At 44.3% G+C, this 22703-nt stretch overlaps 1 protein-coding gene and 1 long non-coding RNA gene across 5 annotated transcripts in view; both read right to left on the reverse strand.

Moving 5' to 3' along the window:
• Positions 1 to 277: 277 nt before the first annotated feature.
• ctnnd2a (catenin (cadherin-associated protein), delta 2a) overlaps positions 278 to 22703 on the reverse strand; it is a 143008-nt gene continuing 120582 nt past the window's right edge. For 2 of the 4 annotated variants that reach the window (XM_029842434.1, XM_029842433.1), the window contains exons 20-25: positions 13799 to 14042; positions 12644 to 12728; positions 6331 to 6457; positions 3724 to 3855; positions 3376 to 3452; positions 278 to 2836 (exon numbers count right to left, since the gene is read on the reverse strand). In XM_029842434.1, coding sequence (XP_029698294.1) covers positions 2420 to 2836; positions 3376 to 3452; positions 3724 to 3855; positions 6331 to 6457; positions 12644 to 12728; positions 13799 to 14042 — 1082 coding nt within the window. In that variant the 3' untranslated portion in view covers positions 278 to 2419. The remainder of the gene's footprint in view (positions 2837 to 3375; positions 3453 to 3723; positions 3856 to 6330; positions 6458 to 12643; positions 12729 to 13798; positions 14043 to 22703) is intronic. The other 2 variants (XM_029842435.1, XM_011607840.2) reach the window with 2 other exon arrangements.
• LOC115251178 (uncharacterized) lies at positions 6571 to 10942 on the reverse strand. Its single transcript, XR_003889716.1, has 2 exons — positions 10240 to 10942; positions 6571 to 9494 (listed from the first exon to the last, which is right to left on the reverse strand). It is a non-coding gene; the product is annotated as an uncharacterized lncRNA (long non-coding RNA).

Below are 22703 nucleotides of genomic sequence, written 5' to 3' on the forward strand. Positions count from 1 at the left end.
ATATTTTGTCACTGTTGGTAGCAAAATAGGTGTCTTCTGTTTTGCAGCATAATCTACATCACACTTTGTCGAGCTTGCAGGTGCTGCGAGCTCAATTTGCCTTCAGAATGAGACAAAGAGAAAGCCAGAGTTTAAAATCACAATGTCAAGAGGTCAAGCCTAATCTTATAGGGAGGTGTGGCAGGTTGATGGTATTCTTTTTTTGGTGGTGGTAATAATTGAAGTGCCCATTGAGGAACATCATCTGTGAAAGAGCCATGATACTGAGACCATTTGATTTGATTGCAAAGAGTCTTTATTTTTCCTTGTGTTCAAGTACGATCCTCTCTCAGCAGAGTCATCTAAGAAGCATGAACACACAATAACATACAACTCGCACCAGAGCCTGAGCATCTTCAGGTGGGTTTTCTCTTTTCTCTTGATGTGGGGGGGAGGAAGGGGGGTGGATGGGCCCTGATCAGCAGCTTCTACATTTTAGGTCAAGTGAACAAGAGTCCTGTTGTACACCACACAGTCGTTTTTTTTGTTGTTTTTTTTTCTCTGCGGACATTGGTTGCATTTAGTGACACTGACATCTGCACATAAAAATTATATATTTATATTCATATATTCATAGATTTATCATTCTATATCAACATCTCATTCTAGTGATTTTAACCTTGGTTTCCATGTTGTAAAACTGGACAAACTGTAGGAATGCCTGGTTTGGACACTGATTTATACAGGAATGTACACACATACACGCAACAGAGGCATACGCACACGGATACACACATGCATGCATAGATACGCTCGCTCGGGTTTATGTATACACACTCCTCAGGTCACGCGCCCATACACACACACACACACACACACACACACACACACACACACACACACACACATGCTCAGGCCAACAAAGAGGAAGGTCTGTACATCTGCGTCAGGGAGATATTACCCATGATCCCCAGCAACAACGGTTTCACCCGATCAAAACACAAGAAAACAAAAGTTACAAACAGCAGGGGGAGTTTTCTGGTCCACATCTGCTTGTTTTGACACAATGTCCTATGTAAGTCCTCAAGGACTATTGAGCATTTCTAAAGTTTGGCACAAAAGCGCGTCTCATTCTTTCTCTTCTTCCCTGCTACACTCTGATGTGCAGCATTCACGGGGGAGCTCGTCGGACAGATCCCTTTTACCCAAAAGGTAAATAACAACCCAGAGTTGGTCAAACAGCTCCCAAAAAAGGAAAAGGAAGTCCTTTACGATGACAGAAAGAGTGTGCTTTGGATTTTATTTTAGGCAGTGAAAACGCACCTCTGTAGAATGGACTCTTGGTTTGTGATGCTGCTCCAACCTCGATCCTTTGACATTTTTGAGTATCCGCAGCAAAATCCACATGATGAAACATGCGTGGGATCCTGCTCTGGGGAGCAGGAGCACAAAAGTAGCTGTCTTACATCCTGATGATGTTTCTTTTCAGCTTCTTGTTTTTATATTTCCCTTTTTTTGTTGCTTTTGTCATTACAGTCACAGAAAACACATCATTTCTAAGCCAAAAACTGTGTAATATACACACTGTATCACCTTTTAACTGTACACAGAAAATAAAAAAAATCTTTCTTTCAAAGTTGAAAAAGTACAAATTCAGAAAAGGAAAGGGTTATGAAAAATAAGCTAAATGAAAAAGCCTCTGTAGGCAGCAAGGCCATTGCAACAAAAAAGTGTGCCTGAAAGCGGTGCTACGTTTGTCACTTTGGTGAAATGGTGAAGCCACTTTTTCCCTTGTGCTCTGAGGTGCTTTCATGTTTCTGTGCTTTTACTCCTCCTGACCTCCGCAACATCCATCCTGGCATGTTTGTCTACCCTCCCTCTCTCTCGCTGTCTTCAGCAAAAGGTCAGGCCTTCCTCTGTCTCCGTAGTCAGAACTCCCCACCATGCGCCCTGCATTATGTCTCCATCCCATCTCTGTTCCTTGCTAGATACTCTCTATCTGGCCTTCTCTCTTGTCTGTTCTTTTTATATTTCCCTCACCCACTCCCCTCCTGCTCGCTCCCTTTTTTTTGCGCCTCTTCATATCTACTTCCTCTTTATCCACTCGCAACTGCAATGGAGCTGAAGTAATAAAGTGATCAGAAAAAAAGGAAAATATCAGCATGCACATGCACGATCGCTCTCTGTTCCCCAGCCTGCTGCATTTCCTTTGTAACCTCTACTTAGTTCCGTCTGTCCCATCTTGCCACCTTCTACACCTTCCCGTTTTGACTCAGTGCCCACTGTCACTTGATCACTTGCAAAAATAATCCCTCTCAAATGCACGTGTACAAACACCCACCCACACACACACACACACACACACACACACACACACACACACACACACACACACACACACACACACACACACACAGAGTCCTCCCTAAGTTGGCTCAAACTAGACCCAGGAGTCAGGCGAGGCTGGGTAGTGGCTGGTCTCGTAGTTCAGTTCGCTGTATGGCCGAGAGGCTGAGTAGAAGTCTACGTAGTTTCCGGTGGATTTGAGGCCCAGATGCATGCGCAGGTCTTCCCTTGGGTCTCTTGGGGGTCCAGTGGAGTTTGGAGGCTGCTGAGGTTGGGCCTGTGGCTGGGCCTGTGGCTGGAGCTGAGGCTGCGGCTGGGACGTCGGAGGTCCCTGGTCCTCGTAATAGACCTCATCAAAGCTCCGACTCTGGCTGTGAGGCGGAGGCTGCGGCGGCTGCGGCTGGGGAAAGGAGGGAGGGGGAGGATAGGGGTCGTAGCCTTTTAGCACAGCTGCCGAAGGGCTGTCCTGCTGGGGCTGCGGGGGCACGACACAGGGCTGAACCGGAGCCTGCTTGGAGGTGTGGTGGGGAGATGAGGTGAAGTGGGCAGGAATGGGGTGTCAGATAAGCAAGGAGGGGAACGTGATAAAGGAAGAGGGGGTGGGAGAGAGGAGGGAGGAAAATGGCAGGTTTAAAGTGAAAAATGAAGCAGAATGGATTGGCAGGCAGCAGAGGGTAAGATAGGAATCAGTTTGGATGGGGCTCATGCTGTGAATTCTATTACTACACATGCAGGTGTTACACAGAAACGTTTGCATTCATTTCTCTTTGCTACGACAGCAGAGCTCAAAAGAAGTCAGGAATCCAATGAGATAAAGGTTAAATAGCGCGTGTTTGCTGGTTAAGTTGAAATAGCCATGTTCTATTACAGTTGTGGTCCCATTTTTATGTGTGTGCACAGTGTGTGTCTGATTTAACACCTGGGCCCGCTCAGTAGTCACCTTGGAGCAGTTTTTGCCAGTTTCTAAAAAACCCTTGACAACATTCAGGAACTGCCAAGACCTGCTGTGCCTGTTAAAGATGTCGGCCTCCTTTTATGTAACAGCCTCACCTGGTTTTGTTTGATGTCATCGCTGGCAGTCAAGTAAGAGTTTCGGAAAAGTGTTGATGTTCCGCAGGACACTTGAACTGGATAGATGGAGAAAACCAAAGACAGAGACGATGACAATAGTGACAAGCATCAACAGAGACCATCGTAGCCAAAGCTCAACAAATGAAGGTTCAACTGTTGACGAGGTTTACCAGTTGTTCTGTGCTTTGCATCATTAATATGACACAATGGAAATATAAAGAAAAAAGGTAGTGATTTAAAGAAAAAACGGAATAAAACTTGATGAAGAGCAGCAGATCAAGGGGAAACTGAAAGGCATTTAATTGTTTCTCTATTGCTCTTTTTCACCTGCCATGCCGTCTTTCCGAGATGTATGCTCTCCTTTGTTGCTATGGAAACCAGCATTGGTTGCCGTGGAATTGTAGTCCATCTTTCGTTCCTTCAGACTCATCATCTCTCTGGGGGAGGCTGGAGCACTGGCTACACACACACACACACACACACACACACACACACACACACACACAAATCAGCATCAACCCTTGAACAGCCTGCACCTTCACACCCCGCGAGCTCATATTTGTATGTGTGTATTTTAGTTTTCCAAGAAGTGCAGTCATTATTCTTCATTTAGCTTGTTGCCATAAAGGGTCACCTCTAGTGTGTATGCACACACATACACACACACGCACACACATTCACATCAGTTTTAGACACATAATCTGAATATCAAATTTCCCATCTGTCACAGGTGTTCTTCATTCCCAGGTGGCGCTCACTGACGTGGTAATAGACTAACGGGAGACATTTGCTGCCCAGCCGCTGTATCCCAGCAGCTAGTCAGCTACTTACTGCGCCTGTAACTATAAATAATCAGCCTCACATCCACCTCAACATAGCAGAAGTCTAAACCAAAGCTCACAAGAGCCACTCATTTTCACACTAGGATGCACAAACCCTGAACTCACACCAGTGTGCACATTTACCCATCACAGCTCCAGCCCACTTACAGTAAATACAGCACAAGCTGCTCTCCCTAGCTGGTACGCATGTGCACACACACATGCACACTCAGCATGCACAATGTAATCCCCTTACAGCATAGTCTAAATGCTTACTCAGTGCCACATTGCATTGCCTGAATCCAGCCTACGTTCAGCTGCTTCAGTCTGCTTAGCTGAACATTCCTATATATAAGCCCTAAACTTATAGCATATACTGGACTTGTATCTGCATGAGGTTATGGATACCCTCAACAGTGAAGGACATCTAAGTGAACTCTCATGTTACAAAGGCACTCACACTGTTTTGTGGACAGCATCTTCATGCTCTCCTCCTATGGTACTGTTTGCAAGAATGACTAAACTAATAGACTAAAGCTTTAATGTCTTTTTATGGGATCTTGGAATGTAACTCTGTCTATTGAAATATTAAAAGACCAAGTATTTGTCCTAGTCTAAAGCAAATAGACATAATCAACTTCTATTAAATAAATGTTTAATATTGGAAAAAAGATTGAAGGAAAGCAGCAGATGGAGAGAATACATTGAAAGTTGTCTGATGTTTAGTCACTTTTGGGATTTTAATTCTCAGCCTTTAACACCTCCACCCCAGCAATCCTTAAGGTGGGCCTTCAAATCTGTCACCCTAGCACGGAGCAAGAGCTGCCACTAATGATTACGTTTACCTTGGGGACCTGACTTGGTGGGTATGAGAGCCTGGGAGACCTTTTCTCTCAGCACAACACACAGGAGGACCCAGGGGGCACCATGATGGATGCAAAGGTCTCCAGCTCTCCGTTCGTATCTCCTTCTGTCTCTTTGACTCGCAGACTGCTAACTCCCCTATTCCTCTCAATCACTTTTACAGTTTAACCACTCTCCTCACTCTCTCCTCCTCCTCCTCCTTCTCCTCCTCCTCCTCCCTTCATGTGTGCACACCATCATTACTCTTTCAGCTTTGATCCGTCTCTAAGGGGCCAGATCACAGTTTGGCACATATGCAGAGAGGAGATACAGATGCACGCTTGTGTGAGAGGGTGTGTGCGTGTGTGTGTGTGTGTGTTTGTGTTTGTGTGTGCTCTTTGAGGCAGCCTGCAAAGAGTGAGAGATCAGAGGCAGAGGTGAAAAGAAAGTAGGTTGATGCAAAGGAGGAGGAGAATCAAATGGTGGAATGATGAGAGGAGGAGCAGGACAGGAGATGGGAGTCATTGCTAGCCGTTTCCCTCCTCCACCTCCTGCACGCTACAACAGATATATACAAATTTCACTGGGCACCATCATCTGAAAGCCCCCGTCTCAATGTCAAATCCTCATCCTTAACTCACTTTCCGCAGTATTTATCATCCCTCCATCCCCAATTCCCCTTTCCTCTTTGGTTTTCATCTTTATCTTCCTTTCACTTTATCACACCCTGTCCTCTAACTCTCATCTTTGCTCTCACACACATATGCAAATGCGCATTTTACTCCCACCTTCGCCACTTCTGTTGCAGCGCCCCGTCCCATCCCCCAACTGGGTCCTTGAAGACCTCTCTAAGCCGAGAGGAAGGAAAAGTACTTTTCTGCCTCATCAGCTTGCTAAGCCCAATGTGGAGAAAGCACTGCTAAAGGCACCTCTTCTATTGATGCTAACAGCTATTGGTAAAGCTCCCTTTGCTTAGCATGAAAGCCATTGGGCATGAGTTGATGGCCAACAATAATTATACTTCATAGCACATGAGCCTATGGGTGACAGCATGGGCGCTAACAGCTATTTAGCTGCAGCCTCTCTATCAGTCAATGTTTTTATGGCTAACATTCGAATCAGCTCATTACATTGTCTTCTGCCCTCCGCGCTTCACATAGAACAGATTTATTTTTTGTATTTCAAACAACAAACAAAGAGAACCCACATGTGGAAACACTCATACAAAATAGATGTGCTGTCAGCATCATACAGTATGTATGATCCTCACCAGAGCGGTTATTTGGGGATGTCCTGACAGGGGAGACGGAAGGAGTTCGTGAGGAGGAGTAGGGCCTCTGTCTGTCTCTCTCTATTGTTGAGGCAGAGCCAACAAAGTGATACTGGGAGTAACCATCCTGCAGAACAAACAAAGAGAAAACATTGTTACTGCTACTGCACAAACACACCATTCAGCCGACTCCTCCAGCAGACAGAAGTACCGTAATAAAGCAAATATTTGGCATCAAGGGACCAACATGCAATTGTGGACAGTGACAAAACCTCCAGGTGCAGGAGGACACTTGCTGCAAGGCAGAGCTGAAAAAAACCATGTCTCGCCTTTGTGATCAAACATAGAACGACTGCACATGCACACTGACTGACAAGCGACTGATTTGGAGTCTGTGTTTGTTTAACAGTAATTGGAGCAAAGCGCATTTCCAATAATAATAATAATAATAATAATAATAATAATAATAATAATAATAATAATAAAAGATCATTAGAATCAACAGCAACCACAGAGCTGGAAGCAAATTAAATTTAGCAGTCACATAATTGGGTACCTCTGAGAGCAAAACAAGCTGATGATAAAAGATAACAGGGGCATGTTCTATTGTTTGTGGGCCTCGGCCGGGCAGCGGTAAACTGGTCGGACACCAACCCCTCCACTGCAGCTAAGTGGCTGGAGAAGAGGTTGATGACTGAGGCAGAGGAGACAGAAGAGGCAGGAGTGTGGAAAGGAAAGGCAAAAGTATGACAGAAAGTGATGAGAGGGAGGGGGTGGGGTAGGGTGATGACAGGAGGATAAAGATAGCCAGAGGAGGAGAGAGGTAATGAGAGGGAGCTGCGCAGATGGAGAGAAAGAGGATGGGGGAGCAGCTCCCATGACTCCCATTTCAAGCCTCAGCACGGAGGAATACCAGACAGCTGGAGCCTGTGACACACAGCAGCACAAACGCGGCTCATCCTTCCTTCTGCATCACTCCATCCATTCCAATGCCACTTCACAACCGTGGCATTAACTTTCACCTGCACTTTCTTCTTTGGCCCCTGTTGAAGTTTCTAAAGAAATGGATGGATTATTTTAGGTGCATTGTTTATCAGATTATTATTATTGATCATATAATTCAGCACTGCCACAAAGGTGCTGCGCTACTCTGTTACGTCGGGGGTCACCGATGATGTCGAGTCAAGGCTCAGGAAATATTAAACCACCATAAAACCTGCATGTGATTCCGACAGGCCGGATTTCTCCTTGTTTGATCATTTTGCACCACACTCAGGGTCCAGTGCTGTATTACTGTCAGCGCTCACTGTGAAACACACACCAGGCTCTGTTCTCTCCTGTTATCCTCACTTGTTTTATTTTCTATCTCTCCACCCAGCTTCTCTCTGTCTCCCTCTTTCCACCTGTACTGTAAAAATTAGACGGTTACCAGGCAACCAGTTTGCCTGTTGCCTTCATCATCAGTTGATGCTTGGTTGAAGGTTGTGAAACTGAGGTTAAAAAGTGATTACTGCACAACGGATCTGCATGGATGCACGTGTGCACGCACGTACAGACACCTGCTGGTGCAACTGCACTCATGCCAGCAATAAAACCTGTAAAAGGCCAGACGTGACGACTGCTGCGCCTCTGCTGGGCCCCAGGTGAACACCGTCCCTCCTGGGAGCTTCAATCATGTTTGTGTTCCTCCCTCAGTTCAAATGAACTGCAACAAACGCTATTTCAGGCCCTCACAAGAAATGTAGTCATCTAATTCAAACAACGTCCCTTCCCTGAAACACACTGCTATCTCCAGCTCAACAACACACATCTGTTGCTAGCGTCAGTCGAAAAAGCGTTCTTTTTCCCAAGGTTGCAGAATGATAAGACCCAGTGTGCTGCTTTGTGTGTGACGCACAACTGGTAGAGTTCAATCAGCCCTCTACCTACAGTCATTTTAGCACCAGGTTATCCCACAGTCATGCTCATGTTCTAGTGGCTGGATGGACGCCACTACAATACTCATCATGTCCCATTTAATTAGAGAAGGCCAGCCCCACCTTCCAGTGTCACTGTGTTGCTCCCTGGTAGTAACATAGGAGTGTGTATAATACAGAGGCGTATTTATCATGGTGATGCGGCACAAAACATCAGCTCCTTTTATAAGGCGAATAAATCAAAAGTGTTGATTTTCAGCTGACGCTGAGTTTAATAATTATGTCACCAATGTGAAGATATCCTTTCTAAATCACAGCATCTAACAAGATTAAATGAATTCATAAAATTGGCAGGAACACGCTGTGTATTTTCTGATCAACAAAGGTCTGGGTTGCATAATCAGTGACCCCATAGAGGTTTTTCACTCGTGACACAAACACACCCCCCTCCCTTGAAACATATTGTAAATCAGTCACATGTATGACAAACAAGCATCTCGCCACCCCTCTGCCCCATCTGTCAGACATGTGTAGCTGAGCTTGTGATGTATGTGTGCGATATGAGTAATATCTATGTTATATCACACATTTGTGTCCAAGAGTTGGATCTTCCGTCGTTTATCAAGACATGAGGCACAGCAGTTCGGCTCAAATTATGCAAGGGATTGGCATGGCAAATAAGTGATATTAAAACTGTGTGTGTGTGTGTGTGTGTGTGTGAGAGAGAGAGAGAGAGAGAGAGAGAGAGTGAGTGAGAGAAAGGAAGGCATTTTCAATCACTTGTATGCGTGAGAATTTGCTAATCCTCATTAAAATAAGGTTTATTTATGAGGTGCTTGCAAACATTACTTTGCTTTTGTTGCTTCGACTTGAAAGAGCAAGTGTGGCTTCCTTCTTAAGCATTGTAGAAGAAACACATTAAAATCAGGACACTTTCTGTCAAATAATCCAAATAAACTGGGCTAAAAGTAAGAGTTTCACAGCACTCTGGAGGGTATTATACATGATTTATCCAAGAGTCAGATTTCAGCTTTGGTTTATTAATGACTAGTGCAACACTTTCAAGTCATTTCTGATGGTATTTTCACGCAGAGTTACTGTTTATTTATGGCGCCTTCACTTTTTATTCTCAGATGTTCGAAAACGGACGAGTAACCCAGCCCCCCATTCTGCTGGAGTTCTCCTTTTTCCCTCGCCTTCTCTCATTGCTCCCGTGGCACCGCCGCAGGAAGTGATTAACTCTTCTCACTACAGTTTTGACAAAAACACACATTTTCAAAGGCAGACAGATCTTTGCACAGAAACCCTTTCCTGCGTGCCTTCGCCTCGATGGAGCTGAACAGCGCGTTTTCAAACTCTCATTACTTCAAGACTTCAAAGCAAACAACGCATCCCAAACACGAGACGGACTCATTATTGACCTGGTGTTTTCCAGGCTCTCCCAATAATTTCTTCACTCCCTCCTCACTCTTGACTCCACTTGGCTCTCAAACATTTCGCAGCCACTCGGCTCTACTTTCGTCTCCAATGCAAGTTAATCCACGTTGGGATTGCAGACTAATGGGATTTTAGCTGTGTCTAACATCCATGGCCTCATACGTAATGCAGGGATGTTGTCACTTATTTTGAGTTCTGGAAGCAGGTGATAAAGTCAAGGTAAACTCGACAAATCTTCCAATTATAAATTTAAACTGCAGTGTAAATAATCAGGCTATTTTAATGTCATTAATGCAGTAAATATTGTGCTTCTCTCTTAATGCAGCAGCCTTAATACAACATCCAGCTCAACAGAACATTTCCTGTACATTATATTTTCCTTAATTTAAGGATGATACAATAAGACAAATCTGATTTAGCTGAAAAATATACAGCAATCAATCTTAAGCAAGCTTTATCCATCCTATAATACCTGTCTTGATTAAATCCTGTCTGGCCAAATGGGCCCTTGAAGAAAATATGGATTGCGGGGAAAATAAATAATCAAAACCGCGACCTTTAGTCGAGTGGAGCTGTTGAGTGAAGCCGATGTCCTTCACGTCTGGCCGTTGGAGTGTTAGGCCATTCACTGGAGTGTAATGTTCCAGTTGCTGTGATTAGAGAAGTGTGAAGCAGATGAGACGCAAAGAGGCCACGAGGGGATACTGTTCAGAGTCACACTGGGGATGAGACGATGACGAAGGAAGAGAGGGACACGGTCATCAGGATGAGACGAGGGCGCAACGACGCTGCGGGCCAGCCGTGACCAGAAGTGACTCATGCAGAATTGGATGAACTGAGAGTTGGGAGTCTTTGCCACATGTTGCTCAGTTTCTATCCATTAACAGCTTAGTCTCAGCTTTGGAAGCCTGCATGTTGAAGTGCTTAGTTTCAAGTGAGGAAAACACTTCATTAAAAGCTGGAATTGGGACAATTCTACACAACAGAAATGTTTGCACGCCAAAGCAGAAGGATGCGGCATGGAAGTGGAATAACCACTTCAATTGAATTCTACTTTATTAATGTACTTTATATGGTGTCTGTTAAAATCTAAATAGCCCCAAGACACAGAAACCCAGAGTCTGACCTCTCAGCAAGCAACAGTTGCAAGAAAAAACTCCTTTTATGGAACAGGAAGAAACCTTGAGTAGGAGCAGACTCCTATGGGGACCCACCTGCTGATTGCCAGGCAAAGGAGGAGGACAAATAACAGAGAAGGAAGGAAGAAGGACAGAAAAAAAACTATATAAGACATATTGTATGTAAATGTTAGGGTTTGTTAAAATTGGGGGGGGGGGGGGGGGGGGGGGGGAGGGGGGGGGGGGGGGGGGGGGGGGGGGGGGGGGGGGGGGGGGGGGGGGGGGGGGGGGGGGGGGGGGGGGGGGGGGGGGGGGTGTCAACGGTGTACAGTGATGGAGCCGAAAACAGTAGCAATTCTTAACCCCACAGTGGAAGACAGAGAATGAAAACAATTGAATTCTAGCCATCTAAAATTGACACCACTAAATTCCTGAAAGGTAGGAAGTGGTCGTTTAATGGTGCACATATAACAAAGCATCCTAATGATGTGTGTTTGCTGAGAAGACGGAACAGACACGCGTGTCTGAGCGGGGGAAGTATTACAAAAGTCATTATTTCTGGGGACATTACATGTTATTTTCTTTTGTGGCTCGTTTGAGCCCTTCGATAAATTAGCTCCCACGCATAATGAGCTCCAGATTCCTGGTAGCATCCAGCATTAATACCTTTCACGCTTTCGAAGGGGCCCAATAAGCACTAGCAGTAATGCTGCCTTATGGAAATGACTAGGCTAATATAGATATACATGTGTGTGTCTGTAATCACTGTTGTCCATTTGTGAGGTCGCCAATAGGAGCCACGTTATTATTTCACCTACAAACATAAACACTTGGTTACGCACATCGTAAATGGATTTGTGAGAAATATTCTGAACAAATAGACCAAATCAAACAACAAAACAACACAACCTACACTTTCAAGAACAGCAAAGAAAATGAAAATTTGTGGAAAAATGAGCTACCCTTTGCTCCATCATTCTGCCCACAGTTAAAAAGGGATTAGATTCCAAAAGTTACCAATTGATTCATCATCTCAATTTATTTAACTAACAGTTTCAAAATGTGGATCGATTATGAAGCTGATAAGGATTCATCCACACTAGAGCTGTATTTGCATAATGGCTAGTTTGTCTCTCATTACCAAGCACTCCTGAGATTTTTATAAGTTTAGGTAATGTTGATATTGATGAATATTGACAACCTTTTAGTGCCTGGCTGAAGGAAAATTTCTGTTGAACAAATAGTGGGTGGGATGTGGGTTATTCTCAGCTACGTGCAGAGTTATCAACAGCTGGCTGGGCTATACATGGAAATCGATCCGCTCTTCAACAGACGCAGAACCTTTCTGTCGCCCCCAACACCCACACCTCCGTGGAGGGTTCACCACATTTAGCATCACGCCAAAGCAATTACTCTTCACTAAAAGTGGCTCATAAAACTTTGCATTCTGTGATTTGTAATTCCATCATACAAACGCGAAGCTAAATTATCCACAAAAGTGCGATAATCAAAACAATAAAAGGGAAAAAAAATTACCAACCATCCTGTGCCTCCAACACTTTAGGAGAAAAAACAAGTCACACAATATCAGCCTTTTTCCTAATAATAACTCATCAATCTTATTTTGAAAAGTTTGTTACTAAGCTTCTCCAGAATTACCCCACTAATTGTCTCTCACACCCTATGTGCACTGAATCTCACTTAAATTCATAACAGAACTTTAGTTTTTGTTCCACAATCGCTGAAATTGCACAACTGATCTGATGCTTCCAACTCAACCTATAAGACAACACAGAGTAAGAAATCCCTCTGGATCTGAGAGCATATGCTGCAGATTCCTACCTTCTTGTAGAGGGAGCGGAGGTCTCTGTACTGCCACATACTGCTGAGGACCTGAGAAGCTGCCTTTACCACTTTTGCAGAGTGTCTGGAGATAGAAGAGAAGAGCTCATTACTACTGTAAACCATTGTCTCTGATAATGTCAGCATTCTGTGCCCTATATTTATGAAACTGTGGAGGGGGTGTACATGTTCCAGGTCAGTGGAACATGCCCTCTTTTGGGGGTAGGAGGACTGTTTTACCTTGACTACACCTTGGACAGCACATAGGTGACCAAATCCATATTGGATGGATGAGTAGATGAGTAGAGCTGGGAGCAACAGAACAGCTATACCACAACAGCTATAACATTACAGGAGTCTGCAGGTTGGGCCAAGTACCACTGACTAGTTTAATGATGGCCAAGATGGCTGAATTCATTGGAATATTAATATACCTTTGACTTGTAATGCAGTGTTTTGATCACCGTTTATCCTGGGCTAACTATGCTCGGGCTACGATGAAGCACTTTCGTTGCAGTACCTCATCTCTATCTATAATGCCGCCCTTGAGCACAGTTCCATAAATAGACTATAAATGTGTCTCACCGTAAGCATGAGTGAACGTATGACCTCTATCTGATAACGTCCTTTAACCTGCCTACAGCAGCCAGATGTGTTGCCCTGCTCGGCCCCTACGGTGACAGGAGCCAGCCCCCTTTTCTTCCTGTTCAGCTGCCTTTTGTGGAAACGGTCAATGTCGGGAGCGCTTATGAATGACAGTTATGTGGCGGTGGTCAGCATTCTGAGGCTTTGGAGACTGTCTTTTCTCCTCTGACTCTATAAATTCTGGATCGGAGTGTTGTACTCGGGCGTATACGTCGATGAAATAAGTGCAATTTTATATTTTACCTTCATTGATGCATTTTCACATTCGCCCTCCTGAGCAGTAAATGGACCATGATTAAAGCTGATGGAGGTGTATGACGATAATTATGATTTGATAACCATTTCAACAGCAGCTCAGGTAACTCTGCTCTTAACTGTTATATCATCATTAGCCTTGAACTCTTAATAGCAGCCTCGAGGGTCGATTCTGAATTTAAAGCCAGTGATGTCAGGGAATCAGACTAATGTGGTAACAGTGTGACATAAGCCCCCTTCCATCTCACTGCTTACTTGTCTCCTTTGCTCCGAGCGATCCCTATGAGTTTCTCTATGCCACCGGCATCTCTGAGGGCTTTGGCGTTCTCCATGTTCTTGGTGATGACTTCATGGAGCGCGCAACAGATGGCCGTCACCGTGTCATCTGACATGGCCTTGCTCGGAGGCCCCGCGGTCCCAGAGGGCCCGCTGTTGGTGGTGTTATTGTTGCTGCTGCTTCCTGGTAACCGGTGGATCAAGTCTCTCATGGCGTATTTACCTGACGGAAGAAGGAAAAAAGATGCAGATTCACAAATTAATTTCCAAAATTTGACAAGGAAAATTTTGTTATATTGTTTAAGTTTTTGATTATCAATGGAAGTAGGATTCTGTGGAGGCCGCTGGTTATTTGGTTAGTGTGTTTTACAATCAACGTCATAATAATATCCAGAAAAGTAATATTCTCCCTTTAATTGTTATTTTTACATGAATGCGGCTGGCTGCTTGGACAACTCCAGAAGCTTCAGGCAGAAAGGGCACGGTGCGCATTCTCTGACACGGACATGCTGAGAATCCAATAAAAAGGGGGACTCTTGGTATTTCAACAAAAAGGCTGACAGAGAAAGTAAATGAAGAAGAAAAAAACTGACATTCAAGGGATTGTCGGAGAGATCGAAGTAAAGAGGAGAGAGGCGTACTGAAGAAGTGCTGGAGACAGTGGCAGATAAAGAGCCTGCGGAGGCAGCCAGTGAGAGGGTGGAGCAGACAGCAGCAATAACAGGCCAGTGGAGAGCAGTTTGGGATAAAGTAGAATGAGGATATCAAAGAGGAAATAAATAAAGGTGAGCCATAACCGCCCATGTTGTTGGAGCTGTGAAGCTGCAGACGGATGGGAATACGTACCGTAAACAAGGTTTTATTCTACAGTGAGATACGCTTTGATAATCTATAGACTAGAGCCTGAAGGCCTTCATTGGGGGGTTGTTTTTAAACCATTACTTCTTTGAACTTGAGATCATTATGGATGGAAATGAGGCCAACAAATGGATGGCAAAAGGAACTTTGAAAGGATTGAACTAAAGAGGGAAGGCGATTAGCATATTGAGGGTTCATTGGTACGCCTCCGCTACCATAACACCACCAGCTCCTGGGAGGAGACCCACAGGTCACTTTCCAGGTAAAAAAAAAAATCAATTTGGCAACAGAGGTGATTTTTGCACAGTGAACCGTGGCCTAACTGAGCTCAACATGCAGCTGCTCACTTGTATCCTTGTTCCATGATGCTAAATTGCTGTGAATTTTAAAATGCAACTGATCGGCAGAGCCAGAAGCTGTAAATAAATCAACATCATCATGTGCTACCATTTATGTTTCAAAAACCCACTTATCTCCACGTAGCATTAGCTCAAGCTAACACAATTATGCCCATATCAGAAGCAAAGCGGTCTGAATGTTTCTTTAACACGATGAAAAGGAAATCTTCTGCAGCAAGAACTTACAGAAGAAGCAGGAAGATCAAACTTACTTTTCATATTGTATGTTTCACCGACGCACAGCCCTAAAATAAAGCGAACCGCACAGATGGCGGCTCAGCTCGAATTCAGAATAACTTAGGTAACTAAGCAGGCCTTTCACAAGGTTGTAAAAGGAGTTTCCTCAGCAACCTAGTTTTCCTGCAACAGCACAATAATAGAAAATCTTTTATCCTTTCTCACCAATATTGTGCAACGGACCTGACATTTAAATGTAAGTCAATTTCGGCCCTTTCTTTCATTCTGCTTTGCTTTTTTAAATTGACCACCTCTTATCTGGGACATGTAGGATCTTTTAAGGTGGGAGAGGATCAACGGGTGATCTGCTAGCATATGATCTGGGACCTGAAGTTGAGGACAGCGGCTGATCCAAAGCAGAAAAATTGAAACACTTCGACCTTCGTACCTTAATAAACAGCTGATTGCACAACTGCCCTTATGCCCTTGTACAACATATGCTGTTATGCCCTGTTACATCCTTAACACACACAACTGCTCTCTGTCTGATCCACACACACACACACACACACATGCACACTCTATCTGTGAGAATGGAGTTGGGAGTTAATTGGCCAAGTGCTATCTCAAGCTGCCAGGCTGGATGGGGGTTAAGCGAGCATTGTCTTTTGGCCTTGAAGACAAAGTTAAGCTCTTTGCTAAGGGGGAGACTCATTACTTGACTGCCTTGAATCAAACTCATTTTTTGACCGGCTGGTGACTGATTAATATACTTCTGTTTCTTTTTTCGAGGATGTTGCTGAATTCCTGAGCAGATGAGTAAATATTTTACAGCCTGCATGACTAATATACGAGTGGCTGCTGGGTAATTTACGGCATGAGTGACAGACAGTTTATTGATTATCTGATTGACTGGCTGAGTGACTTATTTATAAGCTGGCTGTCTGTAGGGAATCCAATACTAATAAAATAAGTGGAGCATTGATGCAGACATTAAAAATACCAGAGGCAGGTGTGTACAGCTGTACAATACAGAACAGTCTGCTAGCAGAGAGAGGCTTGGTCAGCATATTGTGAAAATAGCCATGCTTGCATGTGTGTGTGTGTCTGTGAGAGAGAGAGAGAGAGAGAGAGAGAGAGAGAGAGAGAGAGAGAGAGAGAGAGAGAGAGAGAGAGAGAGAGAATGCAGGTGTGTGCAGGGGTATCACTATCAGTCTGTGCTATGTCATCACATTCCGCCCACAGAGGAGAGAGCACAGGATGATATTGTGGGAAAATAGAGAGGAAAAGCAGGAAAACAACAATTAAATATGAGAGAAGGTCAGAAGCAGCAGGCAGAATACAGTATAAGGACATTAAACAAACATGACCGTAGAAAAATATGCTGCAAACCCTTTCTTTCCTCTTCTGAAAGTGTTGCAAGTGTTATTTAAAGCTCTTTGCAAACACTCACAAGTTCTCTTATGTGCAGTAAAGACACCAACAGTTGATGGAAATCATTCTCTTCATCAGTCATTTGGAGGTTTCCTCTCCTAAAAGCAAAAGTAAAGGGGATACTAAAGGGCTGCTTTATATTTGGAAGATAATCAGCACCATGTTATGGTGTTTAGAATATCTGTCCTACAGAAATGCCTTTCTGCTCTCAGCCACCAGATTTATGAGAGAAGAATAATACCAAAGTCACAAATACAGAAACAAACAAGTGACTCAAGCAGATCATGTTATACCGAAGTATAGCCCTGCAAGGACGCCGCGTTCCTCCATCCAGACACAACAATTTCCAAAGCCTGGAAATAGTGGATTGATGAATTATAGATTCATGTAAATGAGAAGGAGCTGCTGCACTTTTCTGGCATCACTGTAAAATTGAAATCTGCTAAATCTTTTGATGTCTTCAATGTCCTGATGTGGATATTTAAAGTAAACTATGTATCTTAATCTCAACGCTCTGTGATCTCATTTAAATACGTGGATAGACATTGAAGTAGCGTGACGCACCAACAGCACCCGGACACGCTGAGGCACAACTTCCCCTCTGCGTCTTCCTCATTGACATGGGAGCTACACTCAGAACATGTCCTCCAGGAGCGAAACAAGCCCGGCGCTGATCACTGCACACTCTAATAAACCTGTATTACACCACTGATCCAAAATAGCCTTCTTCATCTGGGAGGCCGGGGAGGTGATGTATTCTTGTGCTGCATTCCCCCGTGTGGCCGACTCCAGCTGAGCAGAGCGCGCTTCATCAGGGCCATAATCGCTGATTTGATTTAAAGAGATCCAATTACCCTCCACAACGGAGAGATTTGATTGTTTGCTGGGGGAGAAGCGAGAGTGTTATTGAAGAAAAATTGGGGGTAATTGTCTTGGGGAGGTGTGGGGAAAGGTGATATCGTTTGATTGCTTATGGCACCCAATAGGTTTGGAATAAAGGTTTGGTTCGAATGCATATCAGAGGATAAGCTGGGTCCAGAGGTGGGTGAGCAACACTGTCTTATCTTTAAAGCCTCTGCCTCTGTTTCCTGACCAGCTCTGAGCTACCAATAGGGTTGTGGATGGATGAATTTCAATCATTTGTTTTTGGCTTGCAGCTGTGGAAGAATGTACAATTGTGATTATTTCCTTGTTACGAACACAGAAACACACACATACACACACACGGGCACTCTCATCAAACTCACCAAAGCATACATTTTGCTAGTATTATCCTGACTTGACACTAGAGATGTGTCATAAAGAGGCCCCTAATAAAAATAAGACATTATTTTAAATTACCTTTGTGCGTCTGATGTCATTTTTGGTTTTAACTGGCATGGTCGTCAGGGGGCGCCATAATCAAAGCAACGGTCTTGATTTCTGCTCTGTGGGAATATTCCTTTATTGAAAACATGACCGTGATTTGGTTATAGCCTCTGAGACTCCATGCAGAGTGTGAAACAACACACTGGAATCACATTTGCAAATAAAAGTGCCAAATGTCAACACATTAATTTCCTTTTTGCTAAATTAAAAAAAGACCCCCTACATAAGATTTTAAGATCAGAAGATGACACATGTCGCAATTCAAATGAGAGGAATGAAGCAAAAAAACATGATTATGCAATAGAGAGGTGCAAAGGTGAGGGACAGCAGCATTAAAGGGCTGAGAAGGGTGGGCACAATGGAAGGAGGAATACAATCCATCCTTCCTGTAATGTAGTTTTACAGTGTGGAGGAGGGGAAAAGAATGGTACCAGTGGAAAGGTAGCAATTTTCACCCTCTGGCTTCATTAAAGACTTGATATTGAACCCAAAATGATGCCTGGGTGATGAGATGAACACACATCCACCTCATCAAACGGACGGACAGTTACCGACGGCAGCGGCTATTTCTTTAGGCTGGGAATGTTTGGCCGACTCAATTGATGAGGCCACGACTGATCATTGTTTAGCACTTTGAAAAGGGAGAAAATCAATCAGTCTGCCACACAAGAATCACCTAAACACCAGCCAGATCCTGAAGGGACAGCTCGGGGAAAAATCATCGTGGCATGACAGCCCTTTCTCTCACTCCCTTCGCTGCTGATCGTTCTCTCATTCTTCTTCTCTGTCTGTCGTGCGTGCCAGTGTGGGCCACAGTGTATCGGCGGGAGAATGCCAGCAAGAACAAAGTGAGCTGATAAAAGACCTGCCATCCGGGCGCACACAGGAGACTCACTCTGATGGCGACTTCACAGCAGCACGCCCAGTGAGACTCCAGACATGGTCGCTCCAAATGTATTTACACTTACTGCAGCCGTTTCCACTCACAATTGGCGCACAAAACTAACCCAAACCGGCAGTCATTTAGTGTCCAATAAAACCAAAACTTTTCTGCATATGTATGACACAATGTCTGACCTCTGACTCACGCAGATGCTCAAGGTAGCAATCATGCAATTAGCTGCTTCCCCGCGGTGCGCCGCTTTAGTTTCCACAGTAACGGTCCTCGCCGTTGAAGTCATCAGTGCAAGACACAAAGAACGAGAGGCTGCAAAGGAGGGACGGTGGGGCATTATGAGCTCATGTCTGAAATGGCTTTAGGAAGGAGACAGAGGGAGAGTAACGGGCGTGGGATAAACAGATATGGAGAGAAAGAAGAGAGAAAAGCGGAACTGGCACAATTATTGGCATGTTGTGGATGAGAAGGCAGGCGCAATATGCCAGAGTTAAAAATACGGAGGGATGATGAGAGGGGATGCCCAATCAGAGGGGTGCTGTGACAAGAGGACAGGACAAAAAGAGCAAAAGATGAAGATAAAGGGAAGCAGCTTCAGTGTTTTAATGACAGACAAGGATGCTGGGGGAGAAAGGCTGGCATATGATGTGCTAGTTTTCACCAACACAACGCTAGCTGCTTGTTGCTTCAACACATGGGTTGAACTTGCTTTCTTGCATCGCTCTATAATCTCCAAAGTATTGGAGCCGTTTTAATAGTGTTGGATCGGATCTGACGGAGGAGGAAACACGGCCGATTCTGTTAGTTATCCAAGGTGATAGAATGGTGGCTAGTGAGGCTTTGTCAAGCTACACTAGCGCTTTAACTAATGGCAACCGGTTGGGGCGAGCGTAAGTGCTTCCTCCTCTGTATGGCGCCGGGACACCATCTGGGTCACTACTGTTGCCACGCTGTGTGCGCTGCTTCTTGATGATGTGGACTGTAAATGGGTCTACAGCGCTGCTCAGTGCTCGCCAGAACAGAGCTGCAGTGTCTTCAGTGTGGAATTATTTCAAATGCAAGAAGCCTGCAGCTTTTGTTCAGTGTATGTTTTTTGCACAAATGCTCAGACTGTTAACATCTGCTCTATAGTTCTTGAATAAAAGTGGAACAGCTGGATGAGGGTTTTTTCATGTAATTCATCTGTGAAACAAATCTGCTTTGATATTATTCACATTAACGTCGGCCTATGTGACGTCTGCACTGCAACTGCAAATGGTATCGAATCGGTATCGGTTCAAGCTTTAGCCCTCAATGACACCAACTCCATATTTTATGAATTTGATAGAAGTCTCTGGTATTTTGCGGTGATAAAACTGCATTACGGCTGCAGCGCTGCTCAAATGTGATCCAGGTTTGATTCATTCCAGACAAGATTTGACAGCTTCCTGAATCAAGATTTCATGCAAACACGGTGTCCCCACTAAATGTCAAGAATGTACACAAGTTGCCTTTCAGCGTGTCATTTACGTCAACAAGAGCTGAATATTTTGTATTTGTGGGACTGCAGGGAAGAGCGAGGCAGAATTCCAACCCTTCTGGATGGGGATCGTGGCTGTTATGTGTGACATAAATCTCAAATCTCACTGCAGACTGTTGATTGATTTCCCACAGCTTGACATGCATATAGGCAAAAAGCCGCATGAATGTTGATAAAACTGGTCGCGCTTATGTTACATGGCCGCAAACTGGAAGCACATTTAATGGAGGACAAAGTGACACACATCAAATCTATTAGAAAAGTGACACAATTTCAGTGTGCAGATGGGAATTGATTCAAACCAACTCACAGGCGCAAAGACGGCACGTAACAGGACAAGCTAGCACGCTATGTATAGAAATAACCTCAGGGATGTTTACAGTTTTTCCCCTGTTATTGATTTTCCAGGACACATTAGTGTAATCACCACGTATGGTTATAGTTACCAGTTACACGAATCTCAGAATTTACCCAATAACTCATGGAAACTAAGAAATGGCTCAGATAACAGGATAAACGGTGCCTTACCGTGTAGCAGCTGCTCGGGACAAATAAGCAGTCATGCACATTTATCCGCTGAAGAGGCTCCATCCAGAGCAAGCTGAGGGTCAATATCTTTCTCAGTGGGCCTGTCATTGAACTAACCAGACCAACCATTCACAGCCATCTCAAAAACTTACAACTACTTTAATTCCAGGTTGACTCTCCAACAGAGATTAGGACATGATGATAATCTCGCCTCTTTGAAATTAATAAAGCGAGTTTTCGGCAACCAGCCATCATTAAATACAAACAAGTATGCTATCAGCATTCCAAAGGTGTTTTGATGGGGGATCAAACAGAATTGAGAAGCTCCTGCACCTATCGCAGCTAGAGGTGAACATCTTGATCAAACCGTCGTACACCAAAACAAGCGCCCCTTGACTCGCATGAAAGAGGTGGTCTGGGAGCTCGAGAAGCACCGTTTGATGTCCAAGCACGAGGAATAAAGCCAGGAAATCCAGTCAAGAATGTAGATTCTGACTGATCAGATGATCTGAGTGAGGTGTGAAGCTTGTATTGATGACTGGTTGCAGGATCTGATCTGAAATCCGACCCACACAGGGCCTCCGCACCCTCGGAGCTTATAGAACACCTCATATGAAGCAAGTGCTGCCGCAGAACGTTGGAGTCCAGTGTTGTTTAATTCATCTACTTTGCATAAATCAATCAGGTCAACTTTGCTTATTTAAAGAAACTACGGGATGTAGACGAATTAAGGAGACAAAATTAATCTGCAATATGTAGCAACCCCGTCTATACAGCCTAGCTTTCATCTTCGAATGAACCTCCTCCAAATTTCATGAACTCTTTTGTGAATGCAGATTTTTGGATGTATCACAAGGTTTTGGCTTTGTACAGCCTATAAAGGGGAACCTTTTGGTAACTGGTTGCCTCTCTGGCATTTGTAGCTCTGATTCCAATTCAAGCGTATCAAATTACCATCTGTAAGTAAATGGGGAAGAATTGTGCTGACAGACGTCGCGGCGTTGAATGGGGCTCATTTATTGCTACACAGGCATTATATTATGCAAATCATAACTATGAAGGAGGTGAAATCAGGAGAGAGACAAAAAGGCACTGACAAATGAGAAATGTGATTCTGGGCGACATCAATATGCCGCATAAATCACATTAGAGCGGGATTTGAACATAAGCGTACATATGGCTCTTTGGCAGCCTTGCTAGTGTTTCTCTCCTCTTTTTTCTGCTGGAATTCCTCAACCTCCTGAACGTCACTCATCCTCTTTCGCTTGTCTTGTCCATGTCCATGTCCGGTCAGGGAGTACTCCCTCTCTGGTTATTGCGTATGAGAGATGATGCTCATCTCCGCTCGCCCTGCTGGAGCTCTCACGCAAACTACCGTTTCCCCCCACGGTGGCGCAGCTAAACCTACCGGCACTAACAACTTATGACACACTGCGGTGTGAGTTTTAATAGACTATTTGCTTTTCAGAAGGAGATGATTTGCTCTAGATGAGCCATGCAAGATGACTATAATTGAGTGGAACTTTGATCTGACAAAGATCAGCGCACTTGTCTTTGGAGATGGAAACGAAGTGAAGAAAGCTTGTAAACACACACCAAATGGAGTTTTTCTGGCTGATCTCACACTTCCTTTGTCGACACACATCAACTCACACCTTCACCCCACACTCAATTTCTGTAAAACTACACGTCTCATTTGTCTTTCGG

Source organism: Takifugu rubripes, chromosome 10, assembly GCF_901000725.2.
Source record: "Takifugu rubripes chromosome 10, fTakRub1.2, whole genome shotgun sequence".
In the NCBI taxonomy this organism is placed as follows: Eukaryota; Metazoa; Chordata; class Actinopteri; order Tetraodontiformes; family Tetraodontidae; genus Takifugu; species Takifugu rubripes.